At 37.6% G+C, this 17,526-nt stretch overlaps 1 protein-coding gene across 1 annotated transcript in view; it reads left to right on the top strand.

The window, feature by feature from the left end:
- Positions 1-17,526, top strand: part of UBE2Q2 (ubiquitin conjugating enzyme E2 Q2) — a 54,588-nt gene that overhangs the window by 6,746 nt on the left and 30,316 nt on the right. Inside the window, exons 2-3 of the mRNA XM_026855926.1 lie at positions 9,750-9,854; positions 17,210-17,314. Of these exons, the coding sequence (XP_026711727.1) occupies positions 9,750-9,854; positions 17,210-17,314 (210 nt within the window). The remainder of the gene's footprint in view (positions 1-9,749; positions 9,855-17,209; positions 17,315-17,526) is intronic.

The raw sequence follows: 17,526 nt of genomic DNA, 5'->3' as shown, positions 1-17,526 counted from the left end.
GGGGGGGGGGGGGGGAGAGAACGATTACAAAATTCCATCTAAATGGCTCTAATCTGAGGGCAGTGGCTAAGCATCACTCAGGGCAGCTGTGTATGCGTTGCTGTGAGGGGAGAGCTTGGGAACCAGGCAGGTGGTGGCTGGAGTGCTACTCAGGTGCTCAGAGCATAGAGTGGCAGGACCTCTGTTAGCAGTGGGTGAGAATGAAAAATCCTTCCATCTGTGGATGTGTCTGGGGCACAGCAAATCTGTAAAGGGAAAAGGCAGAAAAGAGGGAAGTTGTTTTTAGAGAGGGGGAAAGGGGACAGTGCCTTTGGGGTGTGTGTGTGAGAATTTGAGTGCTTGGAAGATGTAAATTCCCGAGAGTAAAGAGAATGAAGAGGAGGAGGGAGAAGCCTGGATTTTTGGGTGACAGCAAAAGTGACATCAGACTTTGCATGCTGTAACTGTGTAATTGATAAAGGCAAGAGCAGGTCTGCTAAGAAACTTAATTTTTCAAGTTAACTTGGGGAGAGAGTGACATGTTGCAGCTTATTTATAACTCCTTCTTCAGTTCTAGCTGTATTAGAAGCCATTTCTTGCCGCTGTGGCTCCGTGACACTAATGTTGATGATACCTTTTCTGAATGTACTTATCTGTATAGTTGGAGAAGTAGGTAATTGCAACTCATTCTAACCATCAAGAGTTACTTAGTTTGTTTCAAGTAACTGGACTTCCTTGAGGAATTTGGGCACTTAAGATACTCTGCTGCTGGTAAAGGAGTATTGCAGAATCAGATTTGCAAAATACTTTTCTCTTTAGCACATCTGTCTAGCTGCTTATTAGATCAACCATTGCCAGCTTGAGTGCATGTGTAATGCATGCATTAAAGAGAACCCCTTGTAGCTGAGGGCTCCAAAACAACCATCCTCTGACAACTGTCAGGATGAGAGTACAAGCACACAGTGGGGTTTTTGTGTGCGAGGAGCAATATAGGTTGATCCGGCTGCTGTGAGGTGCTGTGGTAAAACTCTTCAGTTCTAATCTCAGCTCTACAACCTTCTTTCTGATAAGGAAAGTCTTCAGCAATGCTGCTCTTTGCTCAGTTTTCAGTGTGGATGATCTGTAACTTTGTTTCTGTTAATAGTATTGGCAAAGGAATGTTCCTTAGCTCACTTAACGGGGTTGGCCCTTAACAACATTTTCAGAGACTTGCACGCTGCTCTTGAACAACTGTCATTTGCTATGTTGTTAGCTAGACTATGCTTAATGTTAATTTAGGAGTTGTGTTTGAACATGAACATTTGGTGATTTTACTTGGGGTCCATATTAAAGAGTTCATCTTTTTTGTGAACTTCTTTTGAATGGATAACTGGCATGCTGCATTATGACAGTGACCTGGAGAATAAAATATTGCATCCCAGTGAAGATCAATAACTATGTTTTTATCAGAAAGGTGCTGGTTTTGCTTTTATGCTCAAAGTTTGTAATTTAATTCTGTGTAGCTGTTATACTCAGCAACAGATAGTCTGCTGCCTTCTGTTTGGTAAGGGGAGTAGATGAGGTGGTGGCAACTGGTAAGAGTGTCTGATAAACCTATTTTTTCCAAATGTAATGTGCAATTTCATATATTGGAAACAACAGTTGGGACATTTTGTGTAAATTAAATAGTTCAAAGAATGACTGGCTGTAAAAACTTATCTGAAAGAACTTGACCATAAGTAGTGTAGGACCTATGTTGCCATATCTTCATCCATGTTTGACTATTTGAAGTGATGTTTTGTGCCTTTGCTACTCTGATTGTTGTGCTTTGTCTAAGGTAATGACATTTGAGCAGTGAGAGATGTAAATGTGTGTACCTGCATAGAGACATGGAAGTAAAACAGATAAGTAGCTTAGATTATTTAACTTGAAACTATTGGCCTCTTGTATGTGCCTGTTTGAAAGCATCATTTGTGTAAGTGTTTTCCGGGATTATTTTCTCTTAAAATGTTATTTTCTGCCTTAGATGTATCTAAAGTAAAAAAACCCTGTAAGGTTCTCTAAGTTCAAGAGAATTCTATGGGCTTGGGTTGAACAAAAGAATTTTTGCAGATGAAGCAGCAAATTACAAGCTGCTTGGGTTTGGGGATAATTTTTGCACAAGTGAATTGCCATTGAAATACTGTCCCTGTTCATACTTAGTCATGCTGTGGTCACCATCATACAAACATTGGCACTTGCAGATGCTGCTGAATCTGTATATTGCGAAAAGTGTTCCATGCACTAGGCTTTCAGTTACTTTAAAAACATGCTGTAGTCCCTGTGTGCTTGTACAGACAGTGGCTGTAGAAGGTGCAAAGTTGCAGACCATTGCACGTGTGTCTGTAAAAAAAGCCTGATGTGACAGGAGGGGAACTGCTTTGCTCTGTCCAAGAGGATGTCTGTTGTGAAGACAAAAGTAATGTCCATAACTGTTCTGTATGCTTTTAACAGAAACATTTCCTTGTGGTTACTTTTGTGGTAAATTTCTGCAATCAGCAGAACTTGCTTTACAGAGAATTATATTTTTGTTTGGGACAATTTGTGATTGTAGAGTGAATTTTAAAGGTACCTGTAGAGCTGTGGTTTGTTTATACTCTTTCTGTTTGGTGAGGCACATGCCTTTGACCCTGCCTTCTCTAACATGGCTGTATTTAATAACATAAATAATTCTAAAACAAGATACTCTGCTATACTTGTCTCATTCCCTGGAGAGTGTGTGGGAGAGAAAAACCATGACCCTGTTGTTGTGTTTTAATGTGCTTCTGAAAGTATTCAGTTCTGCAGCGATGAGCTATTGGCAGAACCTACACAGGTTTACAGGATTCTTTCAGCTACCTCATGTAAAGGTGCAAGATGATTAAGCTCTTGCAATCTCCAGGGGTCCAACCAAAGCGTGTCACTTCATCTGGAATTGTCTCAGTCATTAAACTTGAGGGTAGAATTGCAGTACTTTTCTGTGTTTTGAGAGGTACATGTATTTTAGTCAGTTGAACTTGGTGCCTTCGCAAATGCATGAGTTTTAGCAAGTATTCTCACGGAACTGAGCACGTCAGGCTTCGATTTCAGGAGGAGCTTAAGAAAATTAAAGCTGATACAAACTTGCTTTCTGTTGTATAGAAACACTTAAAGATCTCCCTCTAACTGATCTCTAGTGAATAAAAGATGCCCTTCTGTTTATATGCGTTGAGCAAGTTAATAATGTGTTGTATACAAACTTAAAATTCAAAAGGAAAAGCAGTTTGAACTTTTCCCCTTGCTCATTAGAGGCGAGTAAAATTAACTTTGCTTCCTTCCTACCCACAGTATTAAATTTATTAAATTTTATTTGTAAACCACCTACTGCATGCACTTCTCATACCTTTTAGAACTCTAGATCACTCAACTGTTAGATTTTTAATGAAATTACAGTTCTTTCATATATAAAAGTGCAGATTTTTACTTGAACTTGCAAATTAAATGTTAGAATATTTGTAATATGTTCAATAACTCAGTCTGTACAACAGAGCAAATGATGACATCTGGATATTTGAAAATACAAATTTTGGGGGGTTTAGTAACTCAAGGATTCTGGGAAATAGTTTTATTTGGATTATTTCCAATGAAGTTTCAAAAAAACTGAGTTGAAAGTGACCCTTCATGCTTTCTTTTTTTAATTATAAAGAATGAGATGGGAAGGCAGGTGACAATCTGCTGACTTTGAAAGGTTCTTAGCCTGTAGATTTCACAGGCACCCAAGTACCTACTGGTAAAAAATGCTTACCTGCATTGTAAGCTGCCTTTGAAAAGTTTGGCCCCTCATAATGGGAAGCAGTCTGTCAGTTGTGCAATCACAACTAATACTCTTCTAAGAAGCTCCGAGTACTAGTGTTTTATGGTAAGCAAGCTAAACTTTAAGAATATTTTCTTACATCCTGATATTTTTGTTAATATTGTCTGGGTTGTTTTTTTTCTTTCCTCTAAAGGCAGATTAACACAGGTGAGAAATTCGCAAGTAATGAATGACTAACAATTCCAAATAATAGGTACTAAATTGTAGCTAATTGTGTAGTTTAATCTTCAGTATTTTTTGAATGCTTGTGTAAGACATGTATATGATCCCTAAACAGTGGGACTTGATTTTATTTTTTAAAAAATATAATTCTGCTATTTAATTGAAATGAACAGATTTGGTAGTATCAAGATGTCTGCTGAGGGAAAGCCATTTATGATTTGAGGTCAGTTACTTGATGTGTGTTTATAGCTGCAAATGTATTCACCTTGAAAAGCCCTCTGAAATGGCTTGTTATTAGGATTTACTTCATTACCAAGATTTGTGTGAGCTAGAATGGTCTCTTGCTAGCTTTCTCAACACAATTAAGCTGTTTAAAAGATCTGGGGGTTTGATGTTTTGTTGTTTGGAAGTAAACAAGGGTGGACAAAGAAATTTGGGGACTCAGAAGATGAAATGTAGCTGACTTTTATAAGAGCACTTCTAAGTTTTAGTTGCGTAAAAAGAACAGAACTAGGCTCTGTCAATTATAGAGATTTGGCAAAAACTTAGGAAAGAAATAGAATTGATTTTTTTTTGTTCAGTCAGTATGCTAAGGAGTTATAAAAGGAAAAAACATTTTTTCAATCTTAAGATCTAGAAATTAAGAACTGTCAGCATGTAATAGCAATTTTAAATCATAATGCTGAAGATGTGTGTTTAAACGTGTGTTCCTACTATTTGTCCATGACAAAATGGCTGTTGTGTACAAGGAGACGTGCTACTCTTATCACCTCATAGCAAGCTGTGTGTACAGGTTGTTCTAATCTTAGGAATGTGAGCAAGATGGGTTGTTTTAATTTAGCAATTCACAATTTCAACAGTATTATAGTGACTTAGAAATAGCTCCTATAAAAATCTCTTGCATCAAAATTGCGTTGCCGTAGCTTTACAGAACAGGATAAAGATTGTATAACACTGAGTAAAACAGCCTTATTGTTAAGGATGAGAAAGCTTAGATAAGATATACTTAGATGACAGATTTCTACCCAGGAAGAGCTGTCTTTATGTGTTCCTGGTATCTTCTGTCACTTTTTTCCTTTTTTTTTGGTTAACTAAAATTGTTAGTAAAATATAAGTAGACCCTCTTTCAGAGGATGCAATGGAATGTCTGAACAGTGAGATCCCGTGTTTATTCTTCTCATACGTGGTGGTTTTCCTAAACGATTTGATAGGTTTTGAAATTGTTCCAGTACCAGGAGTGCGGGGCTTTATTCTCTTTGTATTTTGTATGTTTATTAGTAGGCTAAATTCTTTCGCTGCATTCTGTTACAGAAGCATTTGTGTTGACAAAGCTCCCAATCTGTCCTGGTGTTAATACAAAGACTCTCTAGAAGCGATGATCCCATGAATTGTAATTGTATCTGGGTTGGCTGTAAACATTCAGCCTTTGTCCTCAGGCCTCAGTACATGCTAGGTGTGATGTCATCTCAGCCTGTCGTGTCTTACTGAGCAATTGCATTAGCTTTTCAAGCTGTACAGCGTGCATTAGCTTGTGAAAGCTGCCCGAATCTAATCATTGTAGCCTTTGCTTTTACTTGTAGAGAGCAGGGAAATGTCATGTTATAGCAGTTACATAAAAGATCTCAAACGCTTAGTATGGGTGATACCTGTGCAGCTAAACTAGATTATACAAAACTGCTGTATGTCAGCTTTGTAGTGAAAGGCCCAAAATAATGTTGGTTTTTTAGCCGCTGAGAATTAATAGTAAAATAACTGCTATTTTAGGGTTCCTCTTGTGAAACGTCTTTGTATTTGGGAAGCTTGTGTTCCTTACATGAGTTAACCACTCAAATCCATCTCTCTATAGGATGCAGATAAGGAAGAAGAAGCTGGCTTAATTATCTCAACAGAATTAGCCTATGTGGAGTTCAGTTGTGTGACCTTACAAACCACAAGCTTAGTCTTTCATTGCATGCTATGGTGTTACAAACTCATGAGCTTGTTTATAGCTCAAGATCAGAATGTTTGAAGTTTGTGTGTGAATTCTGTATTTAAAAATATGGTGACTCATATCCGCGTGAAACTCAGCTGTTCCAAAAATAAGTATTACTTACAGATCTGGAGAAACTTAGTGCCATTTATTTTTTTTTAAGTTAAATGAACATATTTATTGGTGATTCTGAAGAATAAAAAGTGTTGCAGCAAACTAGAAGTTTGATTGAACTTGTATTTTAATATTAAGCATCTGTTGTGAAAAAGTTGGAATATGTGATTAAATAGCCATATTCCAGAAGTCCAAACTTTGAAATATTTTCTGATACAGAAGAGTGAATATACTCACACAGTATTTAAGAAAAGCCTTTCTGGTAAATGCATTGCTCCTACTCATGTTTCAAAAGCTAAAGCAGACTAAAAATTTGAGTATTTAATCAATTTTAGGGTATAATAATTCATATGTGCTATACACTAATCATGCAGGCAGTATCAAATCCTGGTATGTTTTCTCATGTACAGCAGGGCTTGCTTTCATTGCAAAATACGGAATGAGAGCAAAACATAAGGACTGTCATTCAATGTAGAAGGCATCAGCACATTCAGGTAGCCACTGTAACGTATTTAAACACATAGTGGGATTGCTTGATCTTCAGATCTGCACTATCAGTCGTGTCCCTGACTGACAAAGGCTTTGCTGCAAGTTTTTTGGAAGAGATTTTTGTATAAGCCACCCAGACTGGATAGGTACTAATTGCAACCAGCAAATGTCCTACTGTGGGTTTGTTCATTAAATCCTTCATTACTAAATCCTGCTGGTGGAGAAAGGAGAAACAGAATTGTCAGGAAAGAATACAGGTAGTGAGGAGTTGAGCTTCATTCTGTAAGGAGTCTTCAGATTCCAGATACGGTTTACAAGTGTGGACTGACAGATGTTTATCTGCTATAAATCACTGCAATTAATAGACTTGCTTAGACCTGGACTAACATAATTTACAAATGCTTGATCTAAAAAAAAAAAACCAAACCCAAGCTAAAAATACCTGTTAGAAGAATATGCATACACAGCCCAAATGTTGGCTGTATATGGAGAATATTTTTATTCTAATGAATCTGAGGATTTTAACAAGCAGATGGCTCAGTGAATCTTGGAAGGGATTTTGCTTGTCCTTTGTATTTGCTGATGGGAATGTTGGCGTAATCTAAAGTCGCAGTAGTAGTGTTTACCCTGTTGCCTTTCTCTTAACGTAATGAGCTGGCCAGAGAAGTTCAGGTCTCAAAAGTAGCCGGTTCAAACAAGTCTTCAGGCACTAGGGCCAGTCTCCCTTCTGATGTTCCCTACTGTGCATAAAGATCCAGTGTTGCAGTGTAGAAGTCTTGATGTAAGAATATTGCACAATTGCCAGAGACTTTAGAGGCAGATTGAGTGAAAAACGTCAGGGATGTTATCAGTACAAAACCTGGAATATCTTTAATAAAGTGTAGCTCCTTAAAAAATAGTTTGGGAACCCAGGGGCAGCTGGGAATTCAACCATGTTTCTCCAGCAGTGGTAGTGGTTAGTCTTTCAAGAGTGTCTTAAACTGAGGAGAAAATACACTTTTCCAAGGTACTGTATTTAGTAAAGGAAGAAAATGATTAAATAACATGTAACTACGCATCTGTTTGCCTGCCTTAGCCTTAAAATCTGGGCAAGCTGAGCACTGGACTTTCTTGCCAGACATTTGAGATGTTAGGCCTTAGTTAATCAAGAATTAACTAAAGTCTCTGCTTTGTGTATGGTATGCTTCAGAGCGAAGCTGAAGAATGTAAACAGTTTGTCTTCTCATAAAGATACTAGAAGTATCAGTATTCTAAGGTATTTTTAGCTGTGATTTTTAAGAAAATAAATATAAACTTAGGAGGGGATTGAGCATGTTTAAAAATAAGTTTAGACAAAGGTTTCAGTTTACAGGTGGAAATTTTAGACTTCTGGAGCTAGAACTTCCTGGAGAGTGCTGCCAGGTGGGAACTCTGCTGTGGTAGTCTGTTTTGCCAAAGCTGATGCCTTTTGTCAATCGCATGGATTCTTTGATGAGGTTCAGCACTTCAGCTAGAAGGTTGGTTAGAAAGTAAGCTTTGTATTACTAAGAGACAATTCTAACATGCTTATGTATTCAGTTTACAAACGAATAGTATTCTGCATTCTAATAAAACTATGAAATGACAGAAGCTAGTTTAAATAAGGAAGGTCTTTTTTTTTTTTTTCTTATGGGACTTGTACTTTGAGAGCTTGCTTAGGCTAAGTTTGCATGAGAACCACTAAAGACCAGACAGCACTAACAGACAGGTATGATGTCTTCCTTGTCTGAAAGTTGGTAGTTGTCTTGAAAACTATAAAGCAAAAAATACACAGTGCAATCAAGAAAGAGTGTAAGTTTGTAAGCATAGTGTACATTTTGGAGTCGCCTATTAAAGTATCAGTAGGAACCTTGACTCTTTAAGTATTGAAGGATGAAGCATGATTTGTTGTCTCTGGAATGAGAAATACGGAATTTTAAACTGCAGTGAGAGGAATGAATGAAAATTCCCTCGTATTATTTTGTAATACCTGGGGATATGAAGATAATATCTGGATGATAAAAATGAGGTTCAGCAATTTGTCCTCGGCTACTAGAATTTAATTGAATGGGTGAGAAGTGGAGAATGCCTCAAATAACTAAAACAAGAAAATCCAAACATGTCAGTGATACAGACACTTACTGCTGAGTTGGAAGCTATGTGGTTTCCACCAGCCTCACAATGTTACCAAACCTGTGTTAGGAAAAAAATGGAATTGCTTGTAAAAACATCTAAACAAGAGGCAAATGACTTTACCTTTCTGTAACAAGGCTCTTCCTAGCACATTTTGAAGGGCTGCATGCTGTGGCAGCTTAGTGACAGAAAAATCACTTGTCATGGATTATACAAGCAGTTATGGGTCACATCTATTCCGTATGTTGTATGTGTCCTAACCGTGGCTTGTTCTGGAAACTGGAGCACACTTCTAATCCTGTGAACCCATTTGATCTCTGTCGCTAGGATGTGTTTGTGCACCTGCCTAACAAATCTAGGACTCTATTGATGGAAGAACGTTATTCTGTAAGCTTTCTTGATAGGGTTATATTGAGAAATCTTTCAGCAGTGGAAAGTCGTCTGTGAGCTGGGATGGTACAAAGATAAAATTGCAGATTTTTGGCATTGTGATCTGCCTAACTTAACTTGTCCTCCGAGGCAGGAGATTTGAGCCATGTTGCTTCAATCTGAGGGCCAGTGCTAGAACAGTTTGAATAATCCTATTTGAGGAAGAAATCTGAAGACTGCAGGTTTTGTTGTTTTCAGAGCTTAAATTCGGAAGAATCTGTATTTTTATGTTAAATTGGCATCAATACAGTTTTATTCTTTGACATGTACTACTTGTGATTACATTTTTTGGTAATGATCACCTGTACTGCATTTCTAGTTTTCTCCCTGCTCCACCTGCCCCCACGGTTTTAAACTTCTCAACACTGTTTCTTATGTATGTCCATCATCTAATCAAGATGAAAATAGGACGAAACACTAGAAGAATCAGCGGACTGGATTTCTTACTACTTTTTTATTGCCTGCAAATGCTGTATTAAAAGCTTCTATGTTACCTGGCTTAGAAAGTAAGATAAAAGGTGATGTTAATACTGTGATGTGAAATTTTGGGGGTGAATGAGTTTTAAAAGCTTTATGGGTTTTTTGTTTATTTATTTGTTGGGTCTTTTGTGTTGTTTTTTTTAACAGGAGTCTTACCCCTCTTCATCACCAATATGGTTTGTAGAATCAGATGACCCAAACCTGACTTCAGTCTTAGAGCGTTTAGAAGATATTAAGAAGAGCAATACTCTGGTGAGCCAAGTGTTTTGGTTGTTTTGGATATTTATTTAGCTTTGTCACATTAACAAGAAATTTAATCAGTTCAGTTTGGGGGTTATATGGGGGGATTTGTAAACACAAGTATATCTTCCAAAAAACACGTGAACTTTCTGGTACTCAGAGGGGGCCTACGGGAAAGATGAGGAAGGATTCTTTTATCAGGGAGTGAAGGGATAGGATGAAGGGTAATGGTTTTAAACTGGAAGAGGGTAGATTTAAATTAGATATAAGGAAGAATTCTGTTCTTCACTGTGAGGGTAGAGAGACACTGGCACAGGTTGCCCAGAGCAGCTGTGGCTGCCCCCTCCCTGGCAGGGTTCAAGGCCAGGTTGGACGGGGCTTTGGGCAACCTGGGCTAGTGGAAGGTGTCCCTGGCCACGGCAGATAGTGGCACTGGATGGTCTTTAAGGTCCCTTCCAACCCAAACCATTCTATGATTCTGTGAAAAGTAATTCAAAAGACTTGAGGCAAGGAGGGGAAGATTACTTAAATGCTTGCTTTTAAAAAGAAGTTAAGTTTCAGCCCCAATAATTACAGTTTAAAGTTTTCTGAAAATAATTAAACAGTGAAATGCATGAGAACCTAAAACTACTGAAGAAACCAGCTCTTCCAGAGTTTTCTTTATACAGAGATCAATTACAGAGGCAAAAGCTTTCTGTTCTTGAGAATGTATGTTTTCCAAAACATGGTGTAATGGTAACTGATACAAAAAATTCCTGGTTTCATTGAAGACAATTTGACCTTAATAGCTTCTGGTTCATCAGAATGTTCCTTAGATAGTGGTAAGTTTGAACAGTGTTTTGAGTTTGGATGATTGCTATTTAAAGTAAATTGTTGCACAGTTTCTAATGGTAGTTTTGTATTTCAGAAAACTATCTGGCATTATATCTTACTTGAGTACTCTTTTGATGTAGTGATAGGAGCTCTGTGTGTGTGTGTGTGTGTGTGTGTGTGTGTATATATATATATAAATAAAAATTCTCATTTTATATAGGAAAGTAAGTGTCTGAATATTTTTTGGACATAAGTTTCAGTACAAATACACTTTTTTCCATACAGAGCAATATTGCGGCCTACTGACAAATTCAGTTGCTCCTCTCCAAATTCAGCTTGATGCATATTAAATAGCCCTTAATGATCTTTATTTTAACTTTTTTTGTTTATTTATGTATATAGAAACACATGCATGCACATGATGCATACTAAACAAATCAGTCTTGCAGAATACTGCTTATTGCTTGGATTATATGCTGGCCTTAGTATTTGCCTGCATTGTGAAAATTGGGAATCTTCTTTCTCATGAAATCACGTACCTGTAATATTTAGTGGGATAATGTTAAGCATATTTGACCTTAAATAAGGATGTGTAAATTTCTTTTTCTTAAGAGTATTTAAGATGCATTTGACTTCTAGCAGAAATAATTAGAAAACTAACAAGCAAGTGAGGGCCTTCATGGACTTTTCCATAATTAAAAACAAAGTGGCATTGCAGAGGAGCATTACGGTTTTAATGTTTTATTGTTGGATCTCATTACAGGAGACATACTTTATCAGTTGTGCATTTTCTTTTTAAAACCTAAACTTCAGACTAAACTACATGTAGAAGAATGTTACAGATCTCCTAGTCTTTGATTTCTGCCTAGAAAGACACTACAGTATAGTAGCAGGAAATATGGCCAAATCAACTTTTTTTCTTAAATACACTTTTCAGAAGGTTCTCCAGCTTTAAGCTGGTGTGGCTAGTAGCTTCAGACTAAAGGTTTTAAACAAGGTATTTCCTGTGTCTAACTACCTACAGGTTTGCTTGTGATAGGGTAGAAAGACTTATTGCAAACATTCATAGGATTTGCTGTCATGAATTGCATATGCACGTAGACTGCTCATTGTAAGAAAACAGCTTCTGATATCAAGATTGTACTTGCCCATGTAAAAGCTGATGGGTTGATGTAATAGACACCTGTGGATGGCCCGTTGGTTTCTCAGGAATCCACCCTACATCAAGTTATGCCAAGGTGAAGACAGATGGGAGTGGTTGAAGAGACAAATACTTGCATTACAAAGTGTGATTTCTCTGTTTTGTTCAAAAGGCTTGGTTTTGTGGGCTTTGGGTTTCTTTTTTCTCCCTACAACTTTTCCTTGTGCAACTCTCTCCCCTTCAGGGTCATTGGAGCAACACACAGAGACTTCTTGGAATAGGGTAGGAAGGGATAAGGAACTACTTGTAGAAATACAGAGTTTCTGATTTATCACGCTGTGTCCTAATAACTCAGTTCAATTTAGACTTTTAGAATATTTCAAAGCAGTTTTAATTTATTGCAGCTAAAGTAGCATTTGTGCCATGTTGCTCTAAAGTCATAAAGTTATTGGAACAGTCAAATTTTGAATGGGAAATTGCATTGGACTCTTCCAGGAGCTCAACTGAGCACAGTGAATATCTGCTAAAATCACTGCTAGCACGTGTACCCTGATTTAGTGTTCTTTGGTATTACTCTGCCCTTTCTACTTGCTTTGTAACTTTAGACAGGTGTCAGCTATTTGTGAAACTGAAGAACATGATCTTCAGGCATAGAAGTTTGACAGGGGTATGTGTGTGTGTGTGTGTGTGTGATATGTGTGTGTGTGTGTGTGTGTATATATATATATATATACACACACATATATATATATATTTATATTTATATGGAAGCCTTGTCATTTGACATGGTAAAAGGAAAACTTCTACTATGTTAAAATCATGCACACGTTTGCTGGAAAATTTTCTGTGGTTCTGAAACTGTTACCTTGGCATCAGCATGGTGCTATTTGCTATGAAAATTTGTCAAAACACTAAAAATGTTGAAAGATTGTAAAGAACATGATCAGCATTAGGTTTGGAGTCTTTAACTGCTTGACTGTTGATACTGAGCAAGTTCCAGTCAGCGGATGAAGGGGCTGCAGAATTCTCTGTGACCCCTAGTGTCTCCTGAGCTCTTTTTCAGATCCTGAAAGCAGCATCTCATTAGACTTGGTAGGTATATAGTAGCAACTGACAGCTGCCTTCTAGTGGTTGTGCCATGCAAAAGAGAGATCCTCCAATTTCATTGTTCTGTTTAATGTAATGGAAGTTATCCTTGCAAGTCTCAAACCTTACTTTCTGGGTTATTAAATACAATTGCACATGATTTGGAGGTTTGCTTTTTAAAGGCAATAGTGAAATGAACTTAAGTTCAGATGGGGAGTTTTAATTTAACTCTCCAAACCTTGAAGGCTTAAATTTGATTGGAAGACATCAAAAGTATAGGGTTCCTGGCATAAGTATGTGTACAGCATGGATAAGCTGCTGTCCCTAAGCACGCTGCTTCTGTATTAAGAATTTAGATTTAGTCTCATGTGATGGTATTTCAGGCAAGAATGTTGGCTCTTGCAAACTAACAACATGGCAGCAACTAATTTTGTACTGGGGTCATGAAGGCAAAATGCAGGAAGAAACTTTGCTTTTTCTGAAACTGTCCAAGGCTGCTGGATGTGCATGAGGCTAGTTACTGTCACAGACTACCTGATAGCTAAGTAGTGGTCACACTCCAAAGGACAGTTATTTCTTCCCTCTGTTTCCTCTTATATTCTACTTCAGCAGTTTCCTTCAGTGGTAGGCTAAGATTTATTGATTCATTTGTTCTTATATAGATAATAGTGTGTATATATAAGTAGATGGAAACATATAAAAAAATAAGTATGTGTATACTTACTGTACTTTGTAAATCCATGTTTCTTGGTAATCAGAAAACAAGGTGCTTCATAGCAAACCCAGTAGTATATTAATATCATTAAAGGTATCCTAAAATTGTTAATACTTTCATGCAGCAGTAGAAGGATCTCTTCATGCATAAAAAGGCCTCCTAATATAGGATAGGTTTAGAAAATTTGTTCTAAACTGTTTTCAGATTTATAAAATATTAATACAGAAAACATGAAATTCTAAGAGGTGTTTTTGTGTTCTAAAACAGCATTATGGTGTTCATAAGAGCAACCAAGTTCTTGGAACTCCTGAAGCATTAAAAGTTCTATTATAGATATATATATTACATTTTAATGTTTTGTTGTTATTTTTATATTGATTATAATCAATATAATTAGTTTATAAATTTGTCACTGTATTTGGTCACTTGAGCATTTACCTTATACAGGCTATTTATATTGCTCCTTTAATACCCTGTGGATTTTGCATTCTAGTTGCTGCTTAGTTTCTGCTTTAGGCAGTTTGTATTTCAGGGAAACTATTAGTATACTGATAGCCCACTGCAGCAACAGCAAAGTGTGTGTTAAGCATTCATTTTACGTTAGCCAAGCATGTGAAGTTAGCCTGGAAATACATTTAAATTATTAATACATGGCAGAAATCTGCTATCCTTTTCGATACAGTCTATTCATGTACCACTAACACATACCAAATCGTGCTAGGCCCTGCTTATAGCAGGGGGTTGGATCAGATGACTTCCAGACATGGCTTTCAGACCAAATTACCCTGTGATTTTTTTTGTACCTATGTTCAGTTTGTAAGGGATAATGGTGATGGTGATCCATGGCAGAAGGATCAAGGGTATGAAATGAATTCCTATGGAGGAAAAGCATAGCAATAAGGAGAAGGGTGGTAGAGATGGGGTCAGCTTCTTGCTCTGCCACCACCTTTGCAGATTATAGAAACTGATGTCAAGCAAAACAACTTAGCTGTAAAAATGAAACTGCAGATCGACAGTTGCATTAAGCTAACTCCAAAGTGTAGACTGCTGCCAAGGAAGGGGGTCCTTGCCCTCAACTGCACATTCCTGCCTCCCCCTTTATGAAAGTTGGTCCTTATGAGCTGAAGCACATCAGGAATTGATCTGCCACGAAGCTTGTAAGCTGTTGCATGGTTGTGTGATCTCTGGTGCAAGTGCATATGAGAAGGTGGAAATGTGCTGCTGGAGGCAGGAAGACACCTCTTCAGGCACAACCACTGTGCAATTTGGTCCAGGTTCTTCAGGAGCTTGTTGCTTTCAGAGTGCTTGTGTACCTCGCAGTAGTGCTCTGTTCAGAAGGAAGTGAGAGAAACTTGCAATGTGTTAGGGCCTGGCTGCAAAGATTCCTTCTGAATTTCAATTCAGGTGACAGGACTTCTTATGGAGTAGAGGAAGCAGGGCAGGAAGCAGTTCTTAACTCTCAGCACTTACTGTTTCTTTGTGAGACACATCTAATACTTGTGTTCATCTGCTTTTCAAAGCTTTGGACTAGCCAAATGCCAGTGGTGGTATTCTTCCCCCACCATTTAGATTTTTTTGTATGCTTCACAACACTGGCTACACAAACAGACTACTGGCTTGCCTAGCTTTATATAGCTATGTGAGAAAAATGACAATTCCTGAAATTTTATGCTCCAACTCTCTGAGGCACTGTTAGTGCAGAGAAAAATGTTCTCAACAAAATCTATAGTGGTGCACCTTTAAGCATCTTATATGTGTTGAGAACAATAATTCTAAGACCTGTGACTTTATCTACCAACTAATTTATTGATTTATTAACCTGCTTTCTGCCTGCTAAGAGATTTCCTGATGTTTCAGACACCCAAGGAAGGTTCAAAAAGGTGTAGAGTCTTAACACTGCTGAGAAATGTGATTGTTAGAGAAAACGTGTGGCAACATAAACTATTACATCTGAGGTATATACTCACAAGAAATGTGTTGCTGATACACCAGTTCTTTTGGTATCATATGCTTTATTTTTTGAGTTGAGGATGACTGTCACAAATGATGCAGAAACAGAAAAAGTGGTGTGATAGGGAACATTGTAATTCTTGTAATGCAGGCTGGTATGTTCATGGCCTCCAATGAGTAAATAACGTTTCTATTGAACGTTGAATTCTACTGGAGAAGGAATAAGCACCGAAGTTTTCAAGTAGCATAAGGGCAACATTTTCTTATCACTGCTAGTGATATGGGCTCAGAAATGAGTTCTTAACCCCGGAGAGGCTGAATTTTCATGTGCAGTAAGGTAAGAGCATTTAAACTGGCCAATAGCAAGGCTTTAGACATGTAGAGTATTTTGGGGTGACTAGATTTTTCTTAGATACTTTATTGTGTATTTTAAGAAATACAGTACACAAATTCCAAATAGTCTTGTAGAGGTATTATTCTTTTGGGATAGTATGGTCTATGCTGTACCTTGGGTGAGGCCACATTGCCTGAGTCTCCCTCCTTTATGGATAGGTACTTAAAGGGGAATGGGGGTTGCAACTCTTAAGTGTAACTACTAGTAGTGTGGAAGGATATGTGTACAGAAATGGCTATCTTGCATGCTACCTTCTACAAGTGGCAAGACAAGCTTCCTTTGGTATCTGGAAGAAAAGTCCATACATGGATATGTAATTTTTGCAAGCTTCCTCTAGGGTATTATTCTGCAAATAATGAAGTTGTGATAATTTTTCAAATGTATTGTGCAGTCCTTCCTTTGTTTTTCTGACACAGCTATGCAAAGACCTTGAAAAGTGAGGAAATGCAGTAGTACAGTCTTTTATGGTCTTGGCCTTAACTCGGAGGAATCTGAGGCTGCCTAGAGAAAACTAACAGCTATGGAACTCTACTTAATTAGCATGGTGATCAAGAAGCAATGTTTCCCTGTTTTTGCAGAACTAAATTTATTTTCTGGTTAGCATTACCCTGAATGAAAGGTGTTCCATATTTTAGAGTTAACACAGTCAATGTAATACTGAAAGTTGGAAACAGAAATCAGTGATAGTAACAGGTTGTGCCTCGACCTGATACAAGATACGGGAGGCAGACTACTTGGGCTCTAGCTCAGAGCTTGGCTAGTTTCTGTGCCTTGTACAGTGTTTGTCTTGCTTCTAGTGCCTCACTTGTGTGTCCTAGAAAGGGATTCAGGATGTGAAAAATCAGACTGCTCCTCCTTGTTTTTTTTGAAGACATGATCTTTAACCTAGGAAACTGGAATGGACTACCTTGTCTCATGGAATATGACCGTTTGATTATTCCTTAGTGATTCGTGGCTGAGGCACCTATGCTGGGAATGGATGATGCTGCCAGGGCAGATTATTCTTTTGCTCATGTTTTTTTTGTGCTTGACATGAAGATGAATGGGAGCCATCTTTAATTTGCCATGTCCTTGGTTTCTCATTGTGAGGATTTTATTACAATGACTATGGAGAAAAAGAGGCATCTTTAAACTTTATTCCAGTGAGTGCAGATTTAAATGCTATACACTGACTGAAAGATCAGTACCAACATAGGAAGAAAATTCAGAATATATTGTTCTGTGCTTTGGTTTAAATGCGTGTTTCTGTGTTTTCTTTTTTTTTATAGCTTCTTCAACAGCTGAAGCGATTAATATGTGACCTCTGCAGATTATATAATCTTCCTCAGCATCCAGATGTTGAAATGTTAGATCAGCCGTTACCAGCTGGACAGGTAAATTAAAATACTGTGGACACTTTCTTATGGCAATGAAGGTGGTGTTTTTTTCAAATCCAAGAACCATGATGGTGGGAATGATTAAACCTTGACTGAGATATGAAGTACTGTAGTGTTCTCAGTTTGAATTTTGTTTGCAGAATCCGTTTAATAATAGTGTGATAATATTACACAATTTACTTTGGAGTTCCTGTATCATTGAAAGGTGT

This window comes from Athene cunicularia (assembly GCF_003259725.1).
Source record: "Athene cunicularia isolate RWA chromosome 10 unlocalized genomic scaffold, athCun1 chr10_part1, whole genome shotgun sequence".
NCBI lineage: Eukaryota > Metazoa > Chordata > Aves > Strigiformes > Strigidae > Athene > Athene cunicularia.
This window is presented reverse-complemented; position numbering and strand designations above follow the sequence as displayed.